General features: G+C 43.2%; 1 protein-coding gene across 9 annotated transcripts in view; it reads right to left on the reverse strand.

Annotated features, from left to right (window-relative positions):
• Window positions 1-3,646: 3,646 nt before the first annotated feature.
• LOC121582699 (disabled homolog 2-interacting protein-like) overlaps window positions 3,647-14,926 on the reverse strand; it is a 203,612-nt gene continuing 192,332 nt past the window's right edge. For 8 of the 9 annotated variants that reach the window (XM_041898714.1, XM_041898710.1, XM_041898709.1 and 5 more), the window contains 4 exons: window positions 7,932-8,060; window positions 6,218-6,420; window positions 5,067-5,154; window positions 3,647-3,888 (listed from right to left, as the gene is read on the reverse strand). In XM_041898714.1, the coding sequence (XP_041754648.1) occupies window positions 3,721-3,888; window positions 5,067-5,154; window positions 6,218-6,420; window positions 7,932-8,060 (588 nt within the window). In that variant the 3' untranslated portion in view covers window positions 3,647-3,720. The remainder of the gene's footprint in view (window positions 3,889-5,066; window positions 5,155-6,217; window positions 6,421-7,931; window positions 8,061-14,926) is intronic. The other variant, XM_041898708.1, reaches the window with a different exon arrangement.

The following is a 14,926-nucleotide window of genomic DNA, read 5'->3' on the forward strand; positions in this document are numbered from 1 at the left end:
GCAGCTTTGAAAATATGTTCATTTTCTCATTATAAGCCAAGTTGTATCTGATTTACCACCTGGCAATCATCTAAAACAATGTTTACCAAATAATAGGTCTGAATCCACTGGTGTGTTATGGTTGTATTATAGGTTGTGGCTGGAAATATGTTGAGGTTTTGTGTCTGATGTGTCACATGAAAAATGCTTATACATATACACTTGAGAAGTCCTTTTTGTCAAATAAATGTATTGGAAAATATATTTACCACAGTGGCAAAAAACACACAAGGCAGAGACTTAAAATAGCTAAATAAAACTTTAATAAGTCTAGTTGCAAATGTACATAAATTGCACAGCCACATTGTTTTTAATATTTCATCAACACAAACAAATTCCTCTGTACATTATTGTTTTCGTCACTGTTGTCCAAGGAAGCAGAATCCAGCAAATACTTCACTTTCAACATACTTACAAAAGTATTTTCTAAGATATTAGAAAACATACAACATCTTTTACTTTATTTATAGATGTATATTTAGTTTATAGTATTTTTCTCACTGGCTCTAACTGTGCTGTATGTATAAGTGAGTGTGTGTGGCATCACGTTTCTCTCTCTGACTCTCCTACTCTCCTATATTCTCTAACAACTTAATGAAGGTGGAACCAAGGTGGGATGTGACCAGAAACATACCCAGGATTTAGAATTGATAGCCAAACGAAAGGACATTGCATTCTCTATTTCTATGGAAGTGGCATCATGCTGTGTTGCCCTGGTAACACTAATAGATCATTATAAGGTATATACCAGTATTAATCTAGCTGATTAGGTAATTTGTAAGGTAGGCTTCCACTGTAGAGGGCTAAGGGTGAGAGGTGGAGACTATTCAGGGGACTAGAGAGAACAACTCTAAAGACAGGAATCTTAACTTAAGTCCCTAATATCACAGTCAGTACTCTCTTTTCCCCTCCAAACTCTAGAAATAAAATACATAATTGTTGAAGTAACTTGAGCCAATCATCTGAAATCTAGTGGTTCAGTAGTGCACTCCACGACATGGCTAATCAAGCCCTGAGTGCACACTTCTGCAGTCCAAAAAGACTGGGGTGTTTTTATGGAACGTAGACTAACAATGCTTAAAACCTCATTTTAAAAGTGCATAGAGCTGGGCTGATGAGAAATGTTTCTCTTTCTCCACACTTGATTGGTCATAGAACGCTGGACGTTTGGATTCTCCCTGTCCTCTACACATCTGAAATCATCCAACACCTCTCAACAGTAAACTGTAATTTAAATTTGTTTTGCAACTGATAATTATGAAGTGTTTTTCCCTTGATAGAAAAAGAAAATACTGAATGTGGGGGTGGAGAGGGGAGACTTGGGCTAAAACCTGGAGATCTAACTGAACAGGACAGATGACTGATTGAGCTATTTACAATTTACATGTTGTCATATCGATCGACAGAGCAGTATTTTTGAACACAAGGTACATTAAAAAAAACTATTTGTAACATTAGGTAAAAATATTGTGAACATTTTATCTACACTCATCTCCAAGTCTGTCCAGCCTCTTGATATCTCACATATTTATCACATATTATTTATTTTTATGTCTGTAGCAACTCATAAAAACAGAGGTTCATCATCTTCCTATATTGGCAACTGAAAACAAAAGCTGACACAGTCTGGCGCCACCATTGGCTATAGCGCCAAAATGAAGCATGCAGATTTTATCACTCTTAATAATTAATCTGTAAAGGTAAGAAAAAGGAATAGAAAAATATACCAAATATAGATGCTGAAATGTCTGGGGGGTGGTGGGGGAGAGCCGGACAGTAGCTATAGGATCATTCAGAAGGACTTATAGACCCAATATTAAGACCAACCATGTTTGAGTAGCATCTTCACATTCAGAGAGAGAGAGAAGAGAGAGAGAGAGAGAGAGAGAGAGAGAGAGAGAGAGAGAGAGAGAGAGAGAGAGAGAATTAAGGAGAGGAGAGAGAGATGCTTCAAAGCGAAGAGGGGTCACAGTCTCGATGCAGCATGCTTCATTGACATAATTAGCAAACAAGAGTTTTAAGAGTAACATTCTTACTTAAGAGTTTTAAGAAAGAGTAATATTCTAATCTGTGAGGTCACGTGACCGACACCAGTCCAGTGTATAGTATAATGTTGTGTTAAACAATACAACTCTCTCTCTCCTTGTACTACAGGGCTATGAGACCAACCATGGCTGGTGGGAGGAGCTATAGGAGGACAGGCTCATTGTAATGGCTGGAATGGATTTTTGATACCACGTTTGACCCCATTAATTCCATTCCAGCCATTACAATGAGCCCGTCCTCCTATAGCTCAAAACGCAGAGGGACACACAACCAACATACAACATTGTTTCAACATTGATTCAACATTATAGATGAAGCACTAAAACAAACCTCAACCCAACCAGGTCTGTCTAGAAAACCTGGATAAACTAAAGGTTAAGAATAAATAAAATAGGATTCTAACTATTTCATCTGTTGATGGTGCTACTCTCTGCATAGTGTGCAGTCTCTCCTCCTAAACCCTATAATACACAGTACAGCTGCAGTCTTTCAAACAGGAAGAACACAACTCAAACACACAACCAGCCACTCCTTGGAACGGGCTGCTTTCATATTTGACATGATCAAATATAACTATATCTCATGTATACTTTATAGAGGAAAAAATAAATATGCATACATCTATATTAAATATCATTAATATAGTCTCACATATAGTTCATTATTTAGGGTTTATAATACATTACGTGATGTATTTATACAATATATTTATTCCTTTACAAATCCACAGTATTATAAGTTGTGCCTTTTTTGGCAGGAAGAGGGGAGCTAAAGGACAAAGTAGAGGTGTGTTCCTTACTTAAGGCGTTTCATGTACCAATAACATTCACAAAGTGCACTATGTAGGGACCATGGGGGTAGGGGATAGTGGGGCACTTTGGAACATACTCAAGGACTTAAAAATAAAGATACGTTTGGACTAAAAATATTTCAAAGCTCCTATTTGGTTTTAATAGAATGAGATAAAATCTAAATAAATCATTGTTTTTGTTGTTATTGTTTTGTTTTGTACAAGGTCCACGTAACCTGCTTGTAACAGAGAAGAGTGGAGGAGAGAGGATAGGAAAGGAAAGGAGGTCAGGAAAGGAGAAGAAAACAGAGAAGAAGAGGAGAGGAGAGTAAAGAGGTTTTGGGTGACTATCTGACAGACAGACAATGTGTTGATTATATAGTGGCTTGACCCAAGCTTTAGGGAAGAGAGCCTGAAATTGTCCCAGCAACTGCATACATCCAATGGAAACATCCAAGTCGATTGATTGATGGAGAGTTCAGTTCATATCTACAGCTTGTCCCGCCTCCTTCTCTGCAGGGCCCATCTGGTGTTCAGCTCTGTCCATTGATTCGCTGTCTCTTTCCTGGTCAGCTGTCTGTCAAACTGAAGTCCCACCTCCTTGCATGGCCCCTGGCAGTGGTCTCCTCACTCACATTCTCCTCACCATATAGTGTCCATATAAGGAAGTGTCCTCTACACGCACCAGCCAACACACACGCACACACACACACACACACACACACACACACACACACACACACACACACCTCTCTCTCTCTCTCACACACACACACACACACACACACACACACACACACACACACACACACATACACACACACACCCTCTCTCTCTCTCTGACTCTAGCAGTTGCTGCTGTTCCTGAACTCTCCGTTCTCAGTGATCTGGAGCTTGGTGGGGTTGGTAGGGGAGATGCCATTACGGGTCTGGATGCTGTAGCGCTCCTTCAGCTGGGTCAGGGCACTCATCAGACGGGCGTTGGCCGCGTCCAGAGACGCTATACGCTTCTCCTGCAGAGAGGGAGAGAAAGAGAGAGAGAAACACTGGGTTAGAGAGGTAGAGACGGAAGAAGGGGGTAGAGTGAGAGCAGCAAACAGCAACGAGAGAGATACCAAATATAGGCCTGTGCAAAGATAGGCGGTGAAGTACACAGACAACCAGACAGCCAGACAACCAGACACATTCATGGAAACATTTTATTGTAGTCTCCTGCTCCTGTTAGTGTCTGTGCTGTTTACTGTATCATCTAAAGTCCTGTCGCATTCATCCACCCGAGGTGCTCTCTAATTCACTATTCACTTCTCTCCCTTATTTCTCTCCCTCGCTCCTTAATGAGCGTTCCATATTTATTCTCTCTGTCTGTTGACTCAGGGAGCGGCTCATTACCTTAACACCGCCAGTTTGTTTCCACACTCAACTCCCATTACTTTACCGTGCGGATGAGCTGTGTGTGTGTGTGCATCGCTGTCTGTGAGCTGACATTGAGGTGTCTTTTAACACTAGATCTCTTCAACTTTGTTTAACTCACATAACTCATACGTTTATGCAACATGTCTGGATCAGAAAATGCTACAATGCTACAACACAGAGCTGCCACTCCACTGTCAGGAGTAGATAGAATGTACAGTGTAAAATGAGTCACTGTGGTGCAACACGCTTGTCGACAGACAGGCTGGAAGAATAATGTAAATGTAGATATTAGTTAGTCTGTAAGACTAAAGCGTAGAGTCGTGCTGCGCTCAGCCATCCGAGCCTAGTCACTGCCACAGAGATCTGACAGCTTGAATTAAACATCTCTATGTATTTCCATGTTCTGTCAGCCTTCCTGTCCTGTAGCAGACGACACACACACACGCACATGCATACATGCACGCACACAAGCACACACACACACCGAGTACGAAAGGGACGGATATACACACATAACAATACATCCCAATATATTGGGCACAGTTGACTAGGCGCTACATGGGCTTCTGGGTATTCTCCAAGCGTCTCTCTATGAGGTTTAAACATTGCAAACAGGAAGTGTGTGTGACAGGAAGTGTGTGTGTGCTCAACTCATTCTAAGAGTCTTATAATGACCTGCAGTACAGTTTCATGACACTAGGGACTGCCCTGCTCTCTCTCTATGGGGCTTTAAACAGTCAACCAACTGACTGGAGTTGTGTATGTGACTGACTCTCACCTGTGCATCAATGATCTTCTGTTTGGAGTCGACCACAGCCTGCATGTCACTGTGATCTTTCTTCAGCTCCTCTTCCACCGACATTAACCTGGACACACACACACACACACACACACACACACACACACACACACACACACACACACACACACACACACACACACACACACACACACACACACACACACACACACACACACACACACACAAAAACACACACACACACACACACACACAAACACACACACACACACACACACACACACACTGTTAATGGGACATTAGCAACACAAATCACAACAGACACCCAGTGTAAGGACTAAGGTAGAGTATGTGGATACAGAACAGAATCATTTGTGTGATGTGTGTACTGTCTGTTACTCCAGCTCACACAAGTTTGGCAGTACTTTACAGCTGTATGGCAGACTACAGACTGTAACTGAGTGTACAAGAGGTTGGTCTCTTGGGACTGCTGGTCTGCTATGCATTTAGGAGGTGTGTGTAGGGGTGTACAACTTCTAATTGAGTTTGTGAGAGGTGTGTGCATCTCGGCACTCTGGTCTGCAAGGCATTTTAGAAATATGGATAACAGTACATTCACTTTAATTGAGTTTGTGAAATGTGTATGTACTGAGTTTTGTGTGTGTGTGCTTGTGTGTGTGTATGTAGGCTCTAATTGAGTTAGCAGGATGCAGTGTGACAGGGGTCTGAAGGGAACAGGGAAGCTGTGTGTCTTCTGACATCACAGACCAGGAGATAACATCAGGAACACACAGCAGATAACATCACACATCCATCTCTCTCTCCCTCTCTCTTCCTCTCTCTCTCTCCCTCTCTCTCCCCCTCTCTCTCCCTCTCTCTCTCTCTCTCTCTCTCTCTCTCTCTCTTCCTCTCTCTCTCTCTTCCTCTCTCTCTCTCTCTCTCTCTCTCTCTCTCTCTCTCTCTCTCTCTCTCTCTTAGCATACACTCCCTCTCCCCCTCTTTCCCTCTGCGTATGCTTGGTCTCTCTTACCAAACTCTCTCTTACCAAATCTTTCTCTCTCAGTCTGTTTCTCTCTCCGTCTCCATCTCACTTTCTCCATCTCTCACTCTCTCTTTCTCTTACTTTCACCAGTCTCTGTCTGGAAAGGGTCTGATCCCCCCAGACGTACCTGCTGATGATGCTCTTCATCTGGAGGTCCTTGTCATCCTGCTGTCGCCTCAGGCGTTCCTCAGACTCCTCCAGCCGTGCCTGGTACTCCATCAGAACCTTCTGAGCACCGTCGTCCTGACCCTTCAGACGAGCCTCGTACTCCTCCAGCTTCTGGACCGACACACGCAGCTTCTCCTGGAGGACCACAATCTCCTGCTGGTACTGGGGGGGGGACAGACAGGGTTAAAGGAAGAGTCAGAATCATCTTCAACAACAATACAGCCACCTCCTGCTGGTACTAGAGAAAGGAGAGAGAGAGAGAGAGAGAGAGAGAGAGAGAGAGAGAGAGAGAGAGTTAGAGTTTTTATTATCATCATAATCATCATCATCAGCAATGCCAAACCGATACTTATATGTCAATGGCGCCAACCCATACTGGCCCATTCAATTGTTGTTTCTAGGTAGAGGTGGTCAGTGAAGAGAGCAATAACCGGCATCGTTATCATCACAATAATCGTTGTCATGTCCTCCTCATCACAGTGGTCCTCCGGTAGACCTTGACAGGTGTATCACCTAATTTCCATAATTTCCTCACCATTTTTGCTTCTTATCCGATTTATTATTTTTTGTCCACCTGGTTCCATTTCAAGTTTTAAACAGTCAAATATTGAAGGGAAACTGAAACTCGGACAGGGCAGGATTATAAGTGAGTTGAAGACATTAAATAGACATTAGCCAACACTCACAGTAAAACTTCCAACTTTTCTAAGCCACCAGTATTCCTGAGAGAGATGAGTTTATTTTCCTTCCATGTCCCAAATCCCACCAGCACTCGAATTTGTTCCCTAACCTCTAAAACTGGGGACTTAAGCTGAGTACTGTTCCAGAACAGAGAAGGAGGAGAGGTAGGAGAGGGATTCAACCTGCGCAGCTCAAGCCCTAGACTCAGGAATAAGCCGGGAAAAGCTCCCCTTGACCTCCCTCCGGACCTGTGAGCGGCCCTGAAGAGGAGAGGATTTGTGCTGGCTGAGAAATGAGGAATGTAATCAAATCCCACCTGGCTAATAAAACACACATCCTGGATCCTTCAGCAGCATTCAAGGGTAGCGGGGTCGGCCAGGTAAAAACGGAACACACCTCACCAGAGAATATGATAAAAAGTTGACTCAACGTTGTCCTTCACAAGAACAATGGACCAAACGTGAAATATGAATAAAGCTATGGAAAGAAGTGCTGCTCACTGTCAATCCCCTATTTTCTGCTTCATAAAATCATGTTTGTATGATGTGTAGCGGAGGTGTGTGTGTGACAGCCAATCAGCAGTGGAGGTGTGTGTGTGACAGCCAATCAAAGCATGGAGAGCTGACAGCCATTGGGATGAGAAGCAGGTGAAGGAGAAGCAGCAGAAGCAGGAAGCATTCCCTCCGCACACACACACAGACATATACACACACACACATTCACAATTTACTGTAAGAGTCTAGGAATACCTTATGGTTGAAATCCTTTGACCATACAAACAGAGTATCTGTTATTAGAGATGCAGGTTTATTGTGAGTGATTGTACGTTGTAAGGGGATAGGGTTAAGGGTAGGAGTGAGGGCTTGACATTGGGAGTTGAGGGGAGTAGAGATGGTGTCTAGAGGGTGGGTGCTGAGAACGGGGGTACTGGGGGGTAGTTAGGGAGGTTACAGGGAGGTTGAGAGGGGGTTAAGGTTGGTTTGGGATGTTACCTTCTCGGCCTGAGTGAGATCTTCTCTGTTTCTGGACTCCATCCCCTCATGGTCTACATACTGCACATTCATATTCAACAGCCAGGCAGCCGTACGGTCCAGTGCATTGGGGTTCACTGGGGAGGGGGCCTAGTGGAACCAACACAACACACACATGAGCTGAGCTGAGTGGGACACACACACGTCATACGGTACACACACACACATCATACGGTACACACACACCATCATACGGTACATAGTACCTACACTACAAGACCAAAAGTATGTGGACACCTGCTTGTCGAAGATCTCATTCCAAAATCATGGAGTTGCCCCCTTTGCTGCTATAACAGCCTCCACTCTTCTGGGAAGACTTTCCACTAGATGTTGGAACATTGCTGCGGGGACTTGCTTCCATTAAGTCACAAGAGCATTACTGAGGTCGGGCACTGATGTTGGGCAATTAGGCCTGGCTCGCAGTCGGCGTTCCAATTCATCCCAAAGGTGTTCGGTGGGGTTGAGGTCAGGGCTCTGTGCAGGCCAGTCAAGTTCTTTCACACTGATCTCGACAAACCATTTCTGTATGGACCTCGCTTTGTGCACAGGGACATTGTCATGCTGAAACAGGAAAGGCCTTCCCCAAACTGTTGCCACAAAGTTGGAAGCACAGAATTGTCTAGAATGTATGCTGTAGCATTCAGATTTCCCTTCACTGGAACTAAGGGGCCTAGCCCAAACCATGAAAAACAGCCCCAGACCATTATTCCTCCTCCACCTAACTTTACAGTTGACATTATGCATTTGGGCAGGTAGTGTTCTCCTGGCATCCGCCAAACCCAGATTTGTCAGACAGACTGCCAGATAGCGAAGCGTGATTCATCACTCCAGAGAACGCGTTTCCACTGCTTCAGAGTCCAATGGCGGTGACCTTTACACCACTCCAGGCGACACTTCGCATTGAGCATGGTGATCTTAGGCTTGTGTGCGGCTTCTATGCCATGGAAACCCATTTCATGAAGCTCCCGACTAACAGTTCTTGTGGTGACGTTGCTTCCAGAGGCAGTTTGGAACTCGGTAGTGAGTGTTGCAACCAAGGACACACGATTTTTACGCGCTTCAGCACTCAGCGGTCCCATTCTGTGAGCTTGTGTGGCCTAACAATTCGCGGCTGAGCCTTTGTTGCTCCTAGACGTTTCCACTTCACAGTAACAGCACTTACAATTTTCTAGCAGGGCAGAAATTTGATGAACTGACTTGTTAGAAAGGTGGCATCCTATGACAGTGCCATGTTGAAAGTCACTGAGCTCTTCAGTAAGGCCATTCTACTGCCAATGTTTGTCTATTGAGATTGCACGGCTGTGTGCTCGATTTTAAACACCTATCAGTAATGGGTGTGGCTGAAATAGCCGAATCCACTAATTTGAAGGGTTGTCCACATACTTTTGTATATATTGTACATCCACACATTCAGAGTACGTGCACACAGGAATAAGCTTGAAATGCACATGGAATGTATAGAACACATAATGTGATCACTAAAGCAGAGTGGCTTGTTTGTGTGTGTGTGTGTGTGTGTGTGTGTGTGTGTGTGTGTGTGTGTGTGTGTGTGTGTGTGTGTGTGTGTGTGTGTGTGAGCGTGTGTGTGACAGGGTTTTTGTTAGCAGGCAATTGGCTTTTGGCTGATTAAACAATTTAAAAGCCTTTTAGCCAAAAAAACTAATTAAAAGCCGATAAATCAAACTGTTGCTGGCCGGGAGAAAAATAATGCTTTTTATTAATTGATGGAAATACCAGTCGATGTAAATACATTTGACCGTCATGCTTATCAGTCTATAGATTAATTTAATAATTTAGTGGAATTAAATTGGCCTGTGTGTATTTCCGTTAGTCATTATGTATCTTATTTATCCTACACATCACATGCATACAGAGCGTATTTTGAGTGAGATTTCTCCTGCAGCTCCTCAGCTGGTTACTGCTGGAGTAAAACATGCTTTTATCAGTCCATTCATTGAGCAACAATTCTAAATTCAGTCATGTGTTTAAAACAGTTTTGGTGCACGATTAAAAAGAGCTACTATTTTTATTTCTCAACTTGTAATTGAAGCACGCCTCCCATTCACCATTCAAGTGCAGGCAACAGGCTATCAGCACGTCACCCACCACTTTACAATGTGAGCTGGAGGCAGTATGCATTTTGAAAACATACTTCATTGTTTTAAACCTGAATGTTTTATTTCATATTATAAGGCATGTCTTACCTTGCTTCAAAGTAGCCTATAGGCAGGATCCGACCATGGAAACGTGGAGGCAATTATTTTATAAAGATTTCATAGGCGGCGCGTGAGTTTCATGTTTGGGGAAGCTTACAATTTATCCTACCATTTCTACCATTCTGCGTACCAGTTATGAATTTCATATGCACATTTTTGTGGAACAGTTTAATTTCAAAAATAACGTTTTAGTTTCTCAAAATCATTGTCATGTGGTTTTTCAAATACCTTTCTGTGAGGAACCATAGTTTTAATATATTATCATTCACAATTGATGTTAAAAAACACTTTCCGACAGTTCCGCGCAGCAGTCCAGGTACATCTATGCATGCTCAGGCGCGCTCGCTCCCTCAACATTATCAGGAGTGTAGCAGATTGTGAACTCTGCAAACAACTTTCCACTCTGAGAATGAGAACAGTAAATGACTGTAATTAATACATGCATTAACAGACATTAATGTAACCAAATGACAGGGATTAATGGTACATGTACTACTGGTGATATTATGTTATCGGGAATTGATAAAAAAAGGGCAAACAATTCACACAATTAAACAATGAATGGGCAAGAATTGGCAGGAGACAGCTGAGCCATTCTGGAGAGAGACTTGTCTAAATCACCCCTCTCCTTCTTCTTGTCTCAACATTTTAAATTATACTCAAGACACATTATCTTCACACATATTTTCGATGCTTGCACTGACAGCCACAACTCAATAATCAGCTAGGCCTATTGCCAAGCTCGCTGACCAAATTGTGGGCTTCCCAAATAGGCATAGGCCTAGGAGCTTGTGATTTGAAACAATCCCCAGCAATTTTTTTTAAAGAAGCTAATGATCCTCAATTCTCCTGTCGCTAAGTAAAATTTGTGGGTGAAGTATTTTGAATGATTTTATTTATTTATGTATAGATAGGAGTAATTATATAATTTGGCCAAATGTATTTCCATGTACTTTCCTATAGGAAAGTTTTCCCAGGTGCGCTGATTAGAATGTTCCCCCCTGACCCCCCCACGAATTACATTTTGGCAAATGTTTGAAAATGACATTTTATTGGCTGCTTCATTACATGAGTTGCATGTTGTGTTAAGAATCATTACCATAATCTAAATGTGATTTCTGTCATTCTGAGCACCGTGGGTGGATGTCCTAATGGGTTATGCACCCAATGCATATGGGTTCGGTAATTTCTCAAATGGCCGGTAAATTAAAGATTTCCCGGTCACGTTGTCCGTAAACACATTTTCCTAACAGAAACGCTGGTGTGAGTGTGTGTGTGAGTGTGTGTGTGTGTGTGTGTGTCATTAGATGTGTCAGTTATGGTGACTGACAGTTGGTGAGAGGGAGACAGAGTCTTTGGATTGTGAAGGTAGAGGAATACCAGTGGGATCCAAAACAGTCTGCAACTGAAACCTTTGAAAATGACTGAATATCTACATTGAATGAATTAAAATATGTTAGCTCAAATGTTGCTCTGTCATTTCATTGTCATTGGATACTTTTTTACATTTACATTTACGTCATTTAGCAGACACTTCTCAAACAAATACCAAGGCCAAGACAGCCAAGAGATTTCAACTGAATATATGATGTTAGTCAGTTTAGTCAGTCAGTTAGTAACATGTTAATGTGATGTTAGTTGACGTTGTCCAATATCACAATTTCTATACAGGATTGAGACAGGATCATTTCATAAACCAGACCTAGTCAGGTTTGATTACAGCTGTGTTACACGGATTGCAATTATAGTTGCAATCTCCTCAGTATAGCATTGTGCTCTATTAGAAATACATGCATCTCCAGACAGAGTTGAAAACCAGTTAGTGCAGCCAGACAGCGACTCAATCAAGCATTGATTTCCTTCTCAATGTCTCTCTCTAATCCACCTGTTATGTATCTCTAGTGCAATTCAAAGAGGAAGAAAGGCGACATTAAAAACAACATGCTTAACAAATCCCTGAGAGGACGGAGGGTGACGCCGTCAACATGGGCCTACACTACATCCTCAAATACCTGATTAACCCAAAGACATATGCAAGGATATTGTTTGTAGACTTTAGCTCTGCATTCATTACCATCATCCCAGAACTGCTACAAGACAAACTCTACCAGCTGAACATGCCCAGCTCCATCTGTCAGTGGATCACTGACTTCCTGACCAACAGGAAGTCAGTGATCTGTGAAGCTGGGAAAACACCTTTTGGACTCTTTATCCCTCAGCACCAGAGCGCTGCAAGGATGCATGTTCTCACCTCTACTCTACTCACTCTATGCCAATGACTGCACCTTCAACAACGCATCTGTCAAACTACTCAAGTTTGCAGATGACACCACTCTGGTCGGTCCCATCACCGACGGCGATGAGTCCATGTACCGTGGAGAGGTCGACCAGCTAGTGGCCTGGTGCAGTCGCAATAACCTGGAACTCAACACAGACAAAACCATGGAAATGGTGGTTGACTTCAGAAAACGCCCCCCACTATCTCTCCCCCTCGAGATTGATGGCTCAACTGTTAGTACGGCTGAATCATTCAAATTCCTGGGGACCATCATCTCCCACAACCTCAAGTTGGAGGACAACATCCAGGACCTCTATACCAGGCGGTGTCAGAGGAAGGCCCTCAAAATTGTCAAAGACTCCAGCCAGCCTAGTCATAGACTGTTCTCTCTGCTACCGCACGGCAAGCGGTACCGGAGTGCCAAGTCTAGGTCCAAAAGACTTCTCAACAGCTTCTACCCCCAAGCCATAAGACTCCTGAACAGCTAATCATGGCTACCCGGACTATTTGCACTGCCCCCCCACCCCATCCTTTTTACACTGCTGCTACTCTGTTAATTATTTATGCATAGTCACTTTAACTCTACCCACATGTACATATTACTTCAACTACCTCAACTAGCCGGTGCCCCCCGCACATTGACTCTGCACCGGTACCCCCCTGTATATATAGCCTCCCTACTGTTATTTTATTTTACTTCTGCTCTTTTTTTCTCAACACTTTTTTTGTTGTTGTTTTATTTTTACTTTTTTTTGTTAAAAATAAATGCACTGTTGGTTAAGGGCTGTAAGTAAACATTTCACTGTAATGTCTGCACCTGTTGTATTCGGCGCATGTGACCAATAACATTTGATTTGATTTAATTTGAACATCACAGCGGTCACCAAGAAGGCACACCAGTGGATGTACTACTTGCGGCAGGTGAAAAAACTCAAAATGTCCCAGTCAATCCTGATCCGGTTTTACGCATCAATCGTTGAGTCCATCCGTCACCGTCTGGTTTGGGTCTGCGTCTGCCCGCTGCAAGGGCAAACTGCAACGCATTGTCCGGTCTACAGAGAGGGTCATCGGCCGCCACCTGCCCTCCATCGAGGTCCTGCATGACTTCAGGGCAAGGAAGCGTGCAGGAAAGATCATCGCCGACCCCTCCCACCCGATCACCCTCACCTCCAAAAAATCACCTCTGGCAGGCGGTTCAGGTCACTCATGACCAAAACCTCCCCCGTGCTGTGGCCCTCACCAACCGGCCATCTGGCCCATGGAGACTAAAGGACTATGCACTCTATGCTGCACACCGCATCAAGCCATCTCTGAACTGTACACAAAATAACTGCACTATACCGCATTGCACTCTGTTCATCTTTCTGCATTTAGATATATTCATACTGATACTGTAAATGTGTACATCCACTGTATATCAACCGTATACCCACTGTATATCAACCATATACCCACTGTATATCAACCGTATACCCACTGTATATCAACCGTATACCCACCGTATACCCACTGTATATCAACCGTATACCCATTGAATATCAACCGTATACCCATTGAATATCAACCGTATACCCACTGTATATCAACCGTATACCCATTGTATATCAACCATATACCCACTGTATATCAACCGTATACCCACTGTATATCAACCGTATACCCACTGTATATCAACCGTATACCCACTGTATATCAACCGTATACCCACTGTATATCAACCGTATACCCACTGTACATGTGTATATCTGCTCATTCTCTTATAGCTCTATGCTCACTCTACCTAGTTGTATATAATGTATGGAAACTTAGTTTAAACTCTGCTGTCTGTATTCTGTCTCTAAATGTGGTCTATCACTAGCAGCACCATATCACCAAGTACAACTCTGAGTATGTGAAAATGTACTTGGCGGTGATTAAAGGCGATTCTGTTTCTGAATGGCGTCCGTCTTAACCCCATTAACCCTTGGGATACACTAGTCAGTCAATCACTAAGCTGACCAATCAATCAGTCCCTAGAGGAGAGCACGGCATTGTGGTAACTGGGAATGTAAATGTCCTTCCTGTCACCTTGAGGCCAGAGATCATCGGGGGCAACCATCGACCAGCCAGCCTATCAGTGACCTGCTGGTTAAGAGGTCATCTATAACAGCCCAGAGGATGCCAGCAGATACATTACACTATAACAACTCCCAACAGCGATACACACACAGCCACACACGTACACACCTCAGCAAGACCTGCTGATGATAAGCCATAAACCAGCCTTGAGACTCGATAAAATACATGCATGTAACTCTGCATTACATTGCTGTATCTAATATCCTAATCCTGATTCAACCAAGGGCCACATTCACAAATAATCATAATGCTAATAATTACAAAACTCTGAGAAAATCCTCTGTCTTCTAAGCAAATCTCTCTATCTTGTGTCAGTACATAACCAGGAAATAATAGGCCTACGC

This window comes from Coregonus clupeaformis, chromosome 15, assembly GCF_020615455.1.
Source record: "Coregonus clupeaformis isolate EN_2021a chromosome 15, ASM2061545v1, whole genome shotgun sequence".
NCBI classification, from domain to species: domain Eukaryota; kingdom Metazoa; phylum Chordata; class Actinopteri; order Salmoniformes; family Salmonidae; genus Coregonus; species Coregonus clupeaformis.